General features: G+C 41.9%; 1 protein-coding gene across 1 annotated transcript; it reads left to right on the forward strand.

The window, feature by feature from the left end:
• The first annotated feature begins 14 nt into the window (after positions 1-14).
• LOC121030849 (uncharacterized) lies at positions 15-3,833 on the forward strand. Its single transcript, XM_040475705.1, is given in 3 exon segments — positions 15-191; positions 714-1,620; positions 1,623-3,833. Coding segments are annotated over 2 exon segments (2,103 nt in total). The 5' UTR covers positions 15-191; positions 714-788; the 3' UTR covers positions 2,894-3,833.
• Positions 3,834-16,115: the final 12,282 nt, after the last annotated feature.

Here is a 16,115-nt window from a genome sequence, read left to right on the forward strand (position 1 = left end):
GTCCAAGTCCCTGCTCCGCTTTGTCGGGTATCCTTGGGCCCAAGCTCGAGCTTGCAAATAAACCCTCGTGTGTTTGCCTCGGTATCGGCTCCTTGGTGGTCTCTCAGATTCGAAATCAGGGGCATTACATTTGGGGGCTCGTCCAGGATTCGAGAGACCCCCAGGACCCCACCCAGAGGGTCCTACATCTGGTGAGTGCACTCAACTTCTTCTACCTTTCACACACATATTTTCTGAGAGCTCTATACTGTATCTCTACCTGTAGGAATTCCAAACTGTCTTTGGGTTGGCATTGGCTTAAGTGGACGCTCTGGCGAGCTGTCGACCAGGGGTCTTGGGAGACGTCTCTTGCCCCCCCCCAGGAGGACGAAGTCCTCATCTGTGAGGAGAGCCGGCTGCCATTACGGACATCCAGCCCTTCGTTTTACTTTCTGTTTTGTCTCTGCGGCCGTGCTGGAACATTTGTCTGTGTTATTGTGTCCTTGTTAATCCTCATAACTGTTTGTGTCTTGGTGTGGAATGAAATGGGGCAGACCCAAACCACCCCCCTGTCTCTTATGCTCTCCCACTTCTCGGACGTTAAGGAAAGGGCTCATAATTTGAACAAAGACATAAGAAAAGGGAAATTTCAGACTTACTGCCTGTCAGAATGGCCAACCTTTGATGTGGGATGGCCCTGAGAAGGAACTTTCCACCTACCTATTATTTTGCAGGTCAAGGCCTTAATCTTCAAGGACAAACCAGATGGCCACCCTGACCAGGTGCCCTACATCCTGGTCTGGCAGGACATGATTGAAAACCCCCCTTCTTGGCTAAAACCATTCTTACCCCCCAAAGCAGGACCTACCAAGATTCTAGTCCTGTGGAAAGCCGAGAAGGAGACTGAAACAAAGGCCAAAACGCCCCTTTATCCGGTCTTGCAAGATTCTTCTCCGGAGGACCTGATTCATCTGCTGCCCTACCAGGCTCCCCCTCCCCCTTCCGCCTCTCCATTGGAAGCACCAGGGGCTGCAGGGGTGGCACCACCCCTCCCTGATGAAGGAATTCCTGTGCACGGGCCAGCAGCAGGGACACGTGGACAGACCCACCGGGCAGCCCCACCCTCAAATATGGGGCCGGCCAACTCCACTGCCCTTCCCCTCCACGCCATGGGGCCAGACTCTGATGAGTCTGGAGAACAACCAATGTTATATTGGCCGTTCTCCACCAGTGATTTATATAACTGGAGAACTCAAAATGCAAAATTCTCCGATAACCCTAAAGATTTAATTGGGCTTTTAGATACTGTTCTCTTTACCCACCAGCCTACTTGGGATGACTGTCAGCAGCTCTTGCAGGTTCTCTTCACCACCGAAGAGAGAGAACAAATACAGGTGGAAGCTCGGAAGTCTGTCCTGGGAGAGGACAGACAGCCGACTCAAAACCCAGACCTCATAAGCGCTGCCTTCCCCTTATCCCGCCCTACCTGGGACTACAACTCGGCTGAAGGTAAGGAGAGACTCCGGGTCTACCGCCAGACGCTAATGGCAGGTCTCAAGGCTGCCGCACGCAAGCCTACTAATCTGGCCAAGGTATATGATGTAAGACAAGGTAAGGATGAGAGTCCAGCAGCCTTCTTAGAATCACAGAGGCTTTTAGGCAGTACACCCCTATGAACCCAGAAGCCCCAGAAACAAAAGCCGCAATTATCATGGCTTTTGTTAATCAGGCTGCTCCAGACATCAAAAGGAAATTACAAAGAGTGGAGAGGCTAGGAGAGAAGAGCCTGCAGGACTTAATAATAGTAGCAGAAAGAGTTTACAATAATAGAGAAAGCCCGGAGGAGCAACAGACTAAACTAAGAGATGGGCAGACCCGAAATTTGGCTAAGATCCCACTGGCTACAACCATGGATGACCCACAGGAAAAACGGAGGCACCTCAAGAAGCTGACTTCAGGGACAGGTAAGGAGGATGGCCCTGGTCCCTGATGGGAGCACCCTAAACTAAACAAAAACCAATGTGCTTATTGCAAGAAAGAAGGCCACTGGGTGAAAGACTGCCCTAACAAAATATCTAAGGCCCCTGCCAAGATATTGGAGATGGAGGACCTGGATGACAAGGGGAGTTGGGGTTCAGTACCCCTCCCCAAGCCCAGGGTAACTCTCAGAGTGGAGGGGCAACCAGTTGAATTTCTAGTGGACACTGGGGCACAACATTCGGTCTTATTACAACCCCAGGGGAAATTGGCGAGCAAGACCTCATGGGTTCAAGGGGCCACGGGGACCAAACAGTACTCATGGACTACCCGAAGAACTGTGGACCTCAGCATGGGCCGGGTATCCCACTCCTTCATGGTCATCCCTGAATGTCCCTACCCGTTGTTAGGTCGGGATTTGTTCACCAAGATGGGGGCACAAATTTGCTTCTACCCCAGAGGGGCAAAAATCCTAGACAAAGAAGGGCAACTGATTCAAGTGCTTGTCCTGAGTTTGGAAGATGAATATCGTCTCCACCAGATGCCCCCAGTTCCAATGACTGACATTGACTGTTGGCTACAGGAATTTCCTCAGGCATGGGCAGAAACTAGGGGAATTGAGCTGGCCCAACACCGACTGGCTATATACATAGAACTAAAACTGGGGGCAGACCCTGTCAGGGTCTGCCAATACCCCATGCCTCTCGCGGAGCAAATGGGAATCACGCCCCACATACGGCGACTACTAGACTCAGGCATATTAAGGCTCTGCCAATCGTCATGGAACAGTCCCTTGCTGACAGTGCGAAAACCGCACTCTAACAATCACAGGCCAGTCCAGGACTTAAGGGAAGTCAACCGGCAAGTAATGGATGTGCACCCCACGGTCCCAAAGCCATACACCCTCCTCTCTACGTTTCCTCCAGACAAAAATTGATATACAGTATTAGATTTAAAAGGTGCTTTTTTCAGCCTGCCTTTAGCACCCAAGAGCCAAGACCCTTTTGCCTTTGAATGGACGGACCCTGAGAAAGGCGTCAATGGCCAACTCACCTGGACTCGACTACCACAAGGATTCAAAAACTCACCAACCATCTTCGACGAGGCCTTACACGAAGACTTGGGTGAGTTCGTTCTGAGCACCCTCATTTGACCTTATTGCAATATGTAGATAATATCCTGCTGGTGGAGGAGGACCAGGACACTTGCCTGCCAGGCACCAAGGACTTACTCCAGACCATAGCGGCTCTAGGATACCAGGCCTCAGCCAAAAAGGCCCAAATCTGCAGAGCAGAGGTGAGCTACCTGGGGTACAAATTAAAGGATGGACAAAGATGGTTGACGGATGCGCGGAAGGAAACCGCCCTAAGGATCCCACAGCCGCAAACTGTCTGTCAGGTACGTGAATTCCTGGGGTCGGCAGGGTTCTGTTGATTATGGATTCCGGGTTTTGCCGAGATGGCCAGACCCCTCTATGAGGCCACCAGGCACCAACAAAATTTTGAATGGACAGAGGCCATGAACAAGGCCTTTAATGACCTTAAACAGGCCTTGCTGTCTGCCTCAGCTCTCGGGTTGCCTGACCTAACCAAGCCCTTCTACCTGTATGTAGATGAGAAAGACAGGGTGGCAAAAGGGGTCCTTGTCCAGTACATAAGTCCCTGGAAAAGACCCATAGCTTATCTCTCTAAAAAGCTGGACATGGTGGCCGCTGGATGACCCCCATGCTTAAAAATTATTGCCGCGGTGGCCACTATGGTCAAGGATGCAGACAAGCTAGCCATGGGGCAAGAACTATATGTTACCACCCCACATGCTATTGAAGGGGTACTCAAACAGCCCCCAGACCGCTGGATCAGGAATGCTTGTCTTACCCATTATCAGAGCCTACTGCTAAACCCCACCAGAATTTTATTCAAGCCACCTACAACCCTGAATCCTGCAACGCTACTCCCTAACCCAGACTGGGACCCCCCTCTGCATAACTGTCATAAGATTTTGGCACAGGTGCACGGAATCAGGGCTGATCTCTGGGACCGGCCACTGCCGAACGCGGACGCCACCTGGTATACGGACAGTAGCGGTTTTTTCTGAGAAGGAATCAGATACGCAGGGGCAGCCGTAACCACAGAGACGGAGATCATCTGGGCAGAGCCATTGGCAGCCGGAACATTGGCTCAACGGGCAGAACTGATCACCCTGGACAAGGCACTAACCATGGGAAGAAGGTAAACGAATAAACATTTACACCGACAGCAGGTACACCTTTGCCACCGCTCATATCCATGGAGCCCTTTACAGAGAGAGAGGGCTTCTGACAACAGAGGGAAAGACTATTAAAAACAAAATAGAGATTCTTGAACTCCTAAGGGCCTCTGGCTGCCCAAGGCACTAGCTATCATCCATTGTCCAGGACACCAAAAAGCAAACACACCAGTAGCCAGGGGAAACCAGCTAGCTGACTCAAAAGCAAAGGAGGCGGCCCTTTCAGTGACCCAGGTTTTAACAACCACGCTACCTGATCCGGGGGCACCGACCCTGCCGGACACCCGCAACTATACTGGCACTGACTTACAACAGATTAAACGCTTGCCTATGACCCAATGCTTACATGGCTGGTGGAGGGCCACAGACTCCAGCATCATCCTGCCAGAGGAACTAGGACGACGAGTCTTATCCAAAATGCATCGGAGTACTCATATGGGAACAAAAAAGATGGAAGACCTCATACGACATGCTAAGATCATTATTAAAGACTCTTGAGCAAAGATCCAGCAGATTGTGGCAAGCTGCCATGCATGCCAGGTAACCAACACCACCACCCATGGGTCTAACCCAGGAACCCGACTCAGGGGAGACCGCCCAGGAGCATACTGGGAAGTAGATTTCACTGAGGTAAGGCCTGGAAAGTATGGGTACAAGTACCTGCTAGTTTTCATAGATACCTTTTCAGGGTGGATGGAGGCATTCCCCACCAAGCACGAAACCGCACAAATCGTGACCAAAAAGCTGCTGGAGGACATTCTGCCAAGGTATGGATTTCCTGCCAGGATCAGATCCGACAATGGACTGGGGTTCATTTCTAAGGTAACACAGGGAGTAGCACAAATACTGGGAGCAGATTGGAAATTATATTGTGCTTACAGACGCCAGAGCTCAGGTCAGGTAGAGAGGATGAATAGGACATTAAAAGAGACCTTAACTAAATTAAATTAGCCTTGGAGACTGTCAGGGACTGGGTCACTCTCCTCCCCTTTGCCCTATATAGGGGTGAGAAACTCACCATATAAGATGGGACTGACTCCCTACAAAATCATGTTTGGTATACCCCCACCTATCATTCCTGCCTTGAAACCCAAAGTGCTTGCTCACTTCAATGACCAACAACTTCTCTTCTCCCTCCGAATGTTACAAAGAGCCCATGAGCAGGTGTGGCCTAAGCTGAGGGCCCTCTACGAGACCTGACCCCCATCGATATCCACCAGGCAATTGCGTGTATGTGCGGAGGCACCAACAGCAGACATTCTAACCTCAATGGAAAGGACCCTACATTGTAATCCTGACCATGCCCACCACTCTCGAGGTCGACAGAATAATTCCCTGGGTCCACTACACCCACGTCCGGCCAGCTGATCCACATGCAGTCCTCAAGGACTTTGTTCCAGAATGGAAGAGTCAGCCCAACAAGGACAATCCCTTAAAGCTAAGGCTGCATCGCTCCCACTTACCCTGCTAATATTACTTGTGCTGTATCCCCAACTGCACCCCCCACTAACCATTTAATCTAACCTGGCAAATCATCACCCCAAGCCCTAACCCATGATTGGGTCCTGCATAGGATCCTCTGGAAAAGGGGGGAATGTGGGACCCAAGGAATTTAACAAAAATTCCCTGCCCCTGGACAAGCAGAGCAAGACTAACTCCATTTTGTGCTACACCCACCATCTCATGTATAACCCCCACATGACCTACTTATTGCTTAAGACACTCCCCCACCCTAGTCAAGCCGCTGAGCACACCCTTACTGGAAACCAGCTCATATAGGAATGCGGAACCCCTAACCGCCAAAGAATGTAAACCCCGCCTTTTGTCCGCCAAACTTGCACACCAATTCTTAAACCCCGCCTTTTGCCTGCCAAACTTGCACGCCAATTCTGACCAGAGTGATAGGCTAGTTAAAACAGTTACTATAGGGTAAATTGTAATTCAATTGGCCACCTGCGTGTGGACTGACATGACTATGAAATTTCCTGTGTGTGTTACAATCTCATTGGCCACTGGTCCCTATAAAACTGCTATGCCTCTTAACCTAGGGGTCCAAGTCCCTGCTCCACTGTGTCGGGCATACTTGGGCCCAAGCTCGAGCTTGCAAATAAACCCTCGTGCGTTTGCATCTGTATTGGCTCCTTGGTGGTCTCTCAGATTTGAAATCGGGGGCATTACAGTATGCAGTGGAAATAAATAAATAAAATATCTTAGTTGTTTACAAGAAAAGCTTATCCGTATCTTCATGTTATACAAGTCAAATACTTTTCTGCTCACATCTTCTTCATTTTAGTAACCAAGCTATAGAGACAACCTCTGAAATACACCATTGCCACTATTGTGATAGAAGATAGTAATGTTGGGCCCATGCAAAGGCTATCAAATTTCATGCTTAAATATTGCCTATTGCACGTAGACTTAAGATTCTTTGAACAAAGCAAATCACATGGTCAAGACTGATGTCACTTGTATGAATTCACCTATTACAAGGAAAGGTAGCAAATATTTGGGAAAAATAATTTTATATTAACACTAATAGACCATAGTCCTACAAGAAAAGCCTGTTGGTCATATTTTCTCTACCAAAATTTTTTCTTCCTTTGGTCTATAGATTTCTTATGGAGATATTGTACAACATACCTTATATTTGTGGTTTTGACAATACATTCTATTGATTCTGCCATTTTTAGTTACATTTTAAGGCTATATTTCTAGCCTTATTCCAGTTAATAATTGTTATATTCTCTAAGTAGAATTGTTCATTTCGTCAGCATAGAGACCTGTAATCTCTAGGGAAGATTTTGGCCATAGATTGTTTTGATATTAATTTGAAACTATATATTACTATCCAAGGTGGCATTTTTTTAAATTTTATTTTGATATTTACTTGATGTCTTAGTTCAGGCTACTATAACAAAAATAGCATAGACTGAGTAGCTTCACCAGCAACACTATATATCACATTTCTGAAGGTTAAAAAGTCCAAATCAAGGCACCTGCAGATTCCATGTCCAGTGAGGACCACTTCCTGGATTGAAGATGGTCTTCTCACTATATCCTCAGATGGCTGAGAAAAATCATCTTTCTGCTGTCTCTTTCTATAAGGAAACTATTAACCTCATGGCCTAATTATCTCCCAAAGGTCCCACTTCTAAAAACCATCATATCGGGGATTAGACTTCAACATGAATTTTGGGGGGAAGACATTCCATCCATAGCCCTTGGTATTTACTTTTACATGTTTTTAATTTTATTTAATTAATTTCACTGAATGACATTTAAAAACTAACGCCTTTTGTAAATAATATACAGCAGTATTATCTTAATCTGATACCTTTGGGGAGGCAATTATCCATGGTGTATCTATTCAATTCAGATTCTCTTCAAGGGTATTTGCACAGCAGCACAGTAGATAGTCTACAAAATTATAGTGTCTCCCTCTAAGTTAGAGGGTAGACTTATTTACATTCTAGAATAGTAGTCTCCCTCTTCACATAGGCAGTTTGCTTATATACAGGGCAATAGATATAATATCTACTTGGGAGAAAGAGGTGGGCAGATGTGACAACAGCCCTTTATAAAATTAGGATTTTCCAATGCCTGGGGTTCATCAGCTGTGATAGAGATCCACTTGGGCCCACTCTTAAATAATCCCCAGTCTTCCCATAGGAGATAAGAATAATTTATACCAATATGGATTTGTAGTGCCAGTGTACAAGACTCACAGCCACACTGTGGCTTAGAAATTACTTGATCATTTGAGATGGAAGGTTTTTTTTGCATCTCGCATCCATGAAATACAGCTAGATCAACACTAAACCATCCCGCACACCTGGAAAACTGATTTGAGGATTGATATAACAATCTGACAACCTAAACCACAGAACTCAGCAGGTACGTGGAGTAGAGAGGTGAACTGAAGGAATGAGAAGCCGCAGAGGGCAGGGAGCTGCTTTTGCTTGCAGAGAGAGGATGGAGATGGCGGGGGGTGGGGGGGTGGGGGGAGGGGAGAGTACGGGAAAAGCACCTCCCCAAAAGCACCTGGAGAGAAAGTAGAAAAGTGGAAACAGCTGCAGGGACTGAAATACAAAGGGAGAAAGGAGAGGGGTTAAATTCCATTAAGACTCTACTAACAGGGGTAGCACAGAGTCTGAAACTCTGCAGTTCAATACCTAGTGGTGCTCTGGTGAGAGGGGCAAATCCCAGGAGCAGATGGGGGTCCAGGGGTCCTCAAGCCACACAGGGAGAGATGATTCCCCTGCTGGGAGGACATTTGGTAGAGGCTGTGTGGCCACCCCACAGGCAAAGGTCCCAGGAGACCCCAAAGAACAACCACATTTGCTGGTGCTGGAACAAGGTCATTAAGGGTGAAGCCTGGCACCAGATATGTGCTGTGATTTTTCCATAATCCCTGAAACGCTGCTGCTACATGATCGCATGAACTTTTTCTAGAGTGGACTGGCACCCAGCCGCAGTCTCTGGGCATTGGCAGCAGTGTGGTCCCATGAGTGCTCTTGGGTGCAGCTAGCACCCACCCATTGATCGGTGAGACCCTGCCCCAGAAGGTCTGAGTGGGTCAAAGCCACAGTCCCTCAGAAGTGAGGGGTTGGGAAACAGCCACATCTGATATAAAACTCAGGAGGGAGGTGCCACCTGGCAACCTGACAGCTTGATCACAGACAGTGTTAAAACGGGGAGTGGATGCAAGCCAGAAACAAAGGACAGTTGTGCAACAGCTAATCAGGGAGAACAGAGTTCTGACACTAGAGAATGGATTGCTGGGTAACGCCATTTTCACCCTTCCCAAGCATGCACATACACATACACACCTATAAGCAGCACAACTATCCACACCAATAAGCTAAGGAGCACCATCTAGTGGGGAATGGAGCTGTTACACTAACCCCACCCAACTGGGCCAACCTTGCTCTTCAGAAACACCACAAGTCTCTCTACCTACTTAGTTTACAGACTATAAGTTGCTTCATAATTTGACTTCTAGGAGAAAACTATGTAAGTTGAATCGTATTTTGGTTTGTTCCCTGGTCCATCTATTCAATTTTCTTTTTTTTTCATTTATTTTCTTTTTCTTGATACAGAAAGAAAAAAATTTATTTTTATTTTCAATTTTTATTAAAAGTATTTTTATTTTTTTCTACTATATTTTTTACTTTTTTGTAAATTTCTCAAATTCTATTTTACTTCCATCATTTCATTTTATTCTATTTCATTATATTCATTTTTCAAATTTTCATTTTCCTTTTTTTCCTTTTTTTTATTTTTTCTTCCCCCTTTTTTCTCTAATCTGTCAAGCTCCTTTCAACAACCAGACCAAAACACACCTAGGATCCAGCATCATTTATTTCATTTGTGTGTGTGTGTGTGTGTGTGTGTGTGTGTGTATGTCTTGTTTTTAATTTTAATTTTTTTTACCTTATTAATTCCTTTTCTTCCTTCAAAATGACAAAATGAAGGAATCCATCCCAAAAGAAAGAACAGGAAGAAACGATAGCCAGGTACTTGATCAACACAGATACAAGCAAGATGTCAGAAATAGAATTTAGAATCACAATAATAAGAATATTAGCTGGGATCTAAATAGATTAGAATCCCTTTCTGTGGACATAAAAGAAGTAAAAGCTAGTCAGGATGAAATAAAAAATGTTGTAACTGAGCTGCAATCTCAAAATGATGCCACAGTGGCAAGGATGGATGAGTCTGAGCAGTGAATCAGAGATACAGAGGACAAACTTATGGAGAACAATGAAGCAGAAAAAAAGAGGGATACTAAGGCAAAAGAGAACGATTTAAGAATTAGAGAAATCAGTGACTCATTACAAAGGAATATCAAAATCATACGGATCCCAGGGATGAAGAGAGAGAAAAAGGGGTAGAAGGGTTAGGTGAGCAAATCATAGTGGAAAACTATCCTAACCTGGGGAAAGACACAGACATCAAAATCCAGGAAGCACAGAGGACTCCCATTAGATTCAACAAAAACCAACCATCAATGAGGCATATCATAGTCAAATTCACAAAATACTCAGGCAAGGAAAGAATGATGAAAGCAGTAAGGGGAAAAATGTCCTTAACCTACAAGGGAAGACAGATCAGGTTTGCAGCAGACCTATCCATAGAAACCTGGCAGGCCAGAAAGGAGTCACAGGATATATTCAATATGCTGAATCGGAAAAATATGCAGCCAAGAATTCTTTATCCAGCAAAGCCGTCATTCAAAATAGATAGAGAGATAAAAAGTTTCCCAGACAAAACTTAAAGGAGTTCATGACAACTAAACCAGCCCTGCAAGAAATTTTAAGGGGGACTCTCTAAGGGTAGAAAAGACAAAAAAAAAAAAAAAAAAGACCAAAAGCAACAAAGACTAGAAAGGACCATAGAACACCACCAGAAATTCCAAATCTACAAGAAACATAATGGCAATAATTCAAATCTTTCAGTACTCACTCTAAACGTCAATGGATTAAATGCTCCAATCAAAAGATATAGGGTAACAGAATGGATAAGAAAACAAGATCCATCTATATGCTATTTATAAGAGACCCATTTTAGACTTAAACACAACTTCATATTGAAAGTAAGGGGATGGAGAACCATCTATCATGCTAATGGTCGACAAAAGAAAGCTGGAGGAGCCATGCTTATATCAGACAATCTAGATTTTAAACTAAAGAATGTAGCAAGAGATGAAGAAGGGCATTATGTCATAATTAAGGGGTCTATCCACCAAGAAGACCTAGCAATTGTAAACATTTATGCTTCAAATATGAGAGCACCCAAATATATAAATCAGTTAATCACAAACATAAAGAAACTCATTGATAATAATACCATATTATTAGTGGACTTCAATACCCCACTTACAACAATGGACAGATCATCTAAATAGAAAATCAACAAGGAAACAATGGCTTTAAGTGACACACTGGACCAGATGGACTTAATAGATACAGTCAGAACATTTCATCCTAAAGCAGAAGAATATACATTCTTCTCCAGTGCACATGGAACATTCTCCAGAATAGATCACATACTGTAACACAAATCAGCCCTAAACAAGTACATACAGATCAAGATCATACCTGAATATTTTCAGACCACAAATCTATGAAACTTGAAATCAACCACAAGAAAAAAAATGTGGAAAGATAACAAATTCTTGGAGACTAAAGAATATCCTACTAAAGAATTAACGGGCTAACCAAGAAGTTAAAGAGGAAATTAAAAGTACATGAAAGCCAATGAAAATGATAACACCACACCCCAGAACCTCTGGGATGCAACAAAGGTGGTCATAAGAGGGAAGTATATAGCAATCCAGGCCTTCCTAAAGAAGGAAGAAAGGTCTCAGATATGCAACCTAACATTGCACATTAAAGATCTAGAATTAGAACAGCAAATAAAACCCAAAACCAGCAAAAGACAGGAAATAATAAAGATTAGAGAAAAAAATCAATGCTATCAAAACCAAAAAAAAAAAAAAAAAAACAACAACAGTAGAACAGATCAGTGAAACCAGAAGTTGTTTCTTTGAAAGAATTAACAAAATTGATAAACCACTAGCCATTTTGATCAAAAAGAAAAAGGAAATGACCCAAATAAATAAAATCAAGAATGAAAGAGGGGAGATCACAACCAATGCAGCAGAAATACAAACAACAATAAAAGAATATTATGAGCAATTATACATCAATAAAATGGGCAATTTAGAAGAAATGGACAAATTCCTAGAAACATATAAAATACCAAAACTGAAACAGGAAGAAAGAGATAATTTGAACAGACCCATAACCAGTAAGGAAATCGAATTAGTAATCAAAAATCTCCCAAAAAACTAGAGCCCAGGGCCAGATGGCTTTGCAGGGGAATTCTACCAAACATTTAAGGAAGAGTTAACACCTATTTTCTTGAAGCTGTTCCAAACAATAGAAATGGAACGAAAACTTCCAAACTCTTTCTATGAAGCTAGCATTACCTTGATTCCAAAACTAGACAAAGACCCCACTAAAAAAGGAGAATTATAGACCAATTTCCCTGATGAACATGGATGCAAAAATCTTCATTAAGATATTAACCAACTGGATCCAACAATACATTAAAAAAAATTATTCACCACAACCAAGGGGGATTTATACCTGGGATGCAGTCCTGGTTCAATATCTACAAAACAATTAACGTGATTCACCACATCAATAAAAGGACAAGAACCACATAATCCTCTCAATAAATGCAGAGAAAGCATTTGATAAAATATAACATCCTTTCTTGGTAAAAACTCTCAAGAAAGTAGGGATAGAAGGAGCATACCTCAAGATCATAAAAGCCATATATGAACCCAACACTAATATCATCCTCAATGGGGAAACACTGAGAGCTTTCCTCCTACGGTCAGGAACAAGACAGGGATGTCCACTCTCACCACTGTTATTCAACATAGTATTAGAAGTCTTAGCCTCAGCAATCAGACAACACAAAGAAATAAAAGGCATGCAAGTCGGCTAGGAGGAGATCAAACTTTCACTCTTCGCAGATGACATGATACTCTATATGGAAAACCCAAAAGATTCCACAAAAAACTGCTAGAACTGATCCATGAATTCAGCAATGTTCCAGGACATAAAATCAATGCACAGAAATTGGTTTCATTTCCATACACAATTAATGAAGTAACAGAAAGAGAAATCAAGCAATCAATCCCATTTACAATTACACAAAAAACTATAAAATACCTAGGAATAAATCTAACCAAAGAGGTGAAAATACATATACTGAAAACTATGGACAGCTAATGAACGAAATTGAGGAAGAAAAAATATGGAAAACTATCCCATGCTCCTGGATAGGAAGAACAAATATTGTTAAGATGTCTATACTATCCAAGGCAATCTACATATTCAATGCAATACCTATTAAAATAACACCAGAATTCTTCACAGAGCTAGAACAAACAATCCTAGAATTTGTAAGGAACCAGAAAAGACCCCAAATAGCCAAAGCAATCTTGAAAAAGAAAACCAAAGCAGGAGACATCACAATCCTGGACTTCAAGCTGTATTACAAAGCTGTAATCACCAAGACAGTATGGTACTGGCACAAAAATAGACACTCAGATCAATGGAACAGAATAGAGAACCCAGAAAAGGACCCACAAACATATAGCCAGCTAATATTTGACAAAGCAGGAAAGAATATCCAATGGAATAAAGACAGTGTCAGCAAGTTTTGCTGGGAAAACTGGACAGCAACAGGAAGAAAAATGAACCGGACCACTTTCTTACATCATACACAAAAATAAACTCAAAATTCTGAAAGACCTAAATGTAAGACAAGAAGACATCAAAATCCTCAAGGAGAAAGCAGGCAAAAACCTTTTTGACCTTGGCCGCAGTTACTTTTTACTCAACACGTCTCCGGAGGCAAGACAAACAAAAGCACAAATGAACTATTGGGACCTCATCAACATTAAAACCTTCTGCACAGCAAAGGAAACAATCAGCAAAAGTAAAAGGCAACTGATGGAATGGGAGAAGATATTTGCAAGTGACATATCAGATAAAGTGTTAGTATCCAAGATCTATAAAGAACTTATCAAACTCAACACCCAAAATAATAATCCAGTGAAGAAATGGGTAAAAGACATGAATAGACACTTATCCAAAAAGACATGCAGTTGGCCAACTGACACATAAAAAAAATGCTCAACATCACTCATCACCAGGGAAATACAAATCAAAACCACAATGAGATACGATCTCACACCTATCAAAATGGCTAACATTAACAACTCAGGCAAAAACAAGTGTTGACAAGGATGCGGAGAAAGAGGATTTCCTTTGCACTGCTGGTGGGAATGCAAACTGGTGCAGCCACTCTGGAAAACAGTATGGAGGTTTCTCAAAAAATTAAAATTAGAACTCCCCTACAACCCAACAATTGCACTACCAGTTATTTATCCAAGGGATACAGATATGCTGGTTCGAAGGGACACATGTACCCCAATGTTTATAGCAGCACTATCAACAATAGCCAACGTATGGAAAGAGCCCAAATGTCCATAGATGGATGAATGGATAAAGAAGATGTGGTATATATACACACGGGAGTATTATTCAGCAATCAAACAGAATGATCTCGCCATTTGCAACTATGTGGATGGAACTTGAGGGCATTATGCTGTGTGAAGTTAGTCAGAGAAAGACAAATATCATATGACTTCACTCATATGAGGACTTTAAGATACAAAACAGATGAACATAAGGGAAGGGAAGCAAAAATAATATAAAAACAGGGAGGGGGACAAAACATAAGAGATTCTTATAGAGAACAAACAGAAGGTTACTGGAAGGGTTGTGGGAGGGGGGATGGGCTAAATGGGTAAGGGTCATTATGGAATCTACTCCTGAAATCATTGTTGCACTACATGCTAACTTGGATGTAGATTTAAAAAAAAAAGAAAAGAAAAGAAAAGAGAAAAAAAGGAATTACTTGATCATTTTACAATACATTGTCTTTTAATAGATTATTATAATGTGTTTAAAAGTACTATGATTATGGACATATTTCAATTCTTTCTTTTACTTCTATTTTCTTTTTTAATTTCATTTTTTTCTGTGTGTTTATTTGTTGAATTTAATTTTGTCTTTTCCCAATATCTACTGATTAAAATTTCCCTTTTAAAGTCTTTTCATTCCTCTGATGGTTTGGATCATCTAAAATCTTCTTTTTTTTTTTTTTTTTTTTTTTTAGGCAGAAAGAGAGAGTGCTTGCATGCCTGTGCAAGTGCATGATCAGGGGAAAGATTAAGAATCTTAAGCAGGCTCTACGCCTAGCATGGAGCCCATTGGAGGGCTGATCTCACAACCCTGGGATCATGACCTGAGCCAAAATCAATAGTCTGGCACTTAACTGACTGAGCTACCCAGCACCCCATTTCTGAATCTTTGTAATGAATATTAAACATTAAGCAAATACAAACAGAATTTGTTTTTCATAATAAAGTATAAATTGTTCAGTAACTCTGTTATGTAGCTAATTTAGATAAAAAATATTAGCATGGTAAGATTAAAGATTTGTCAAATTTGTTGATCTTAAGAACCAACTATGGCTTCATTGATTTTCTCTATTTCTACTTTTTTAAATTTCACTTATTCACATTCTAATTTTTATTATATATATATAGATATATATATGTACACACATATATATGTATCTGCTTCTTTTGAGTTTATTTTGCTCTTCTTTTTCCAGCTTCTTCAGATGTTCAACAAGGTAATTCATTTGAGATCTTTCTTCTTTTTTAGTATCAGCAATGGAAACTGTAAATTTCTTTTTTTTCTTTTCATTGGATTAATAAGTTTCTGTTTGTATTTTTTCTTTAAAATAAATCATTTAAATTTGTGCTTAAACTATTAGAATTATTGCTTACCTTCATTTTTTCTAAATCTCTGCTCTCACTATATCAATATCCTTTGATATCTTCAACGGTTCTTACTTTCATTGCAAAATGAATATAAGTGAAATTTCATCTTGAGATTGATTTTTTATGTTTTTTCAAAGTTTATTTATTTGGGCAGAGAGAGACAGGGAGAAAGAGAACAACCCAAGCAAGCTCCATTCTGCCAGCACAGAGCACAGCAGGAAGTGAGGCTTGAACTCACAAAACTGCAAGATCATGACCGGAGCCAAAACCAAGAATTAGACACTTAACTGACTGAGCCACGCAGGTACCCCAAGACTGAACACTTACTACTTATTTAGAAAATAGTATTTTTACTTATTTTATTACACTGTAGTTTTTCTTTACATACAACTAAGATTTTTTCTTCTAAATATCCTTCCAATTTCTTCCTAGGGTATCTATAAACAATCGTGAAAAT

Source organism: Herpailurus yagouaroundi, unplaced genomic scaffold (genome assembly GCF_014898765.1).
Source record: "Herpailurus yagouaroundi ecotype Mexico unplaced genomic scaffold, PumYag 140, whole genome shotgun sequence".
Lineage (NCBI taxonomy): Eukaryota > Metazoa > Chordata > Mammalia > Carnivora > Felidae > Herpailurus > Herpailurus yagouaroundi.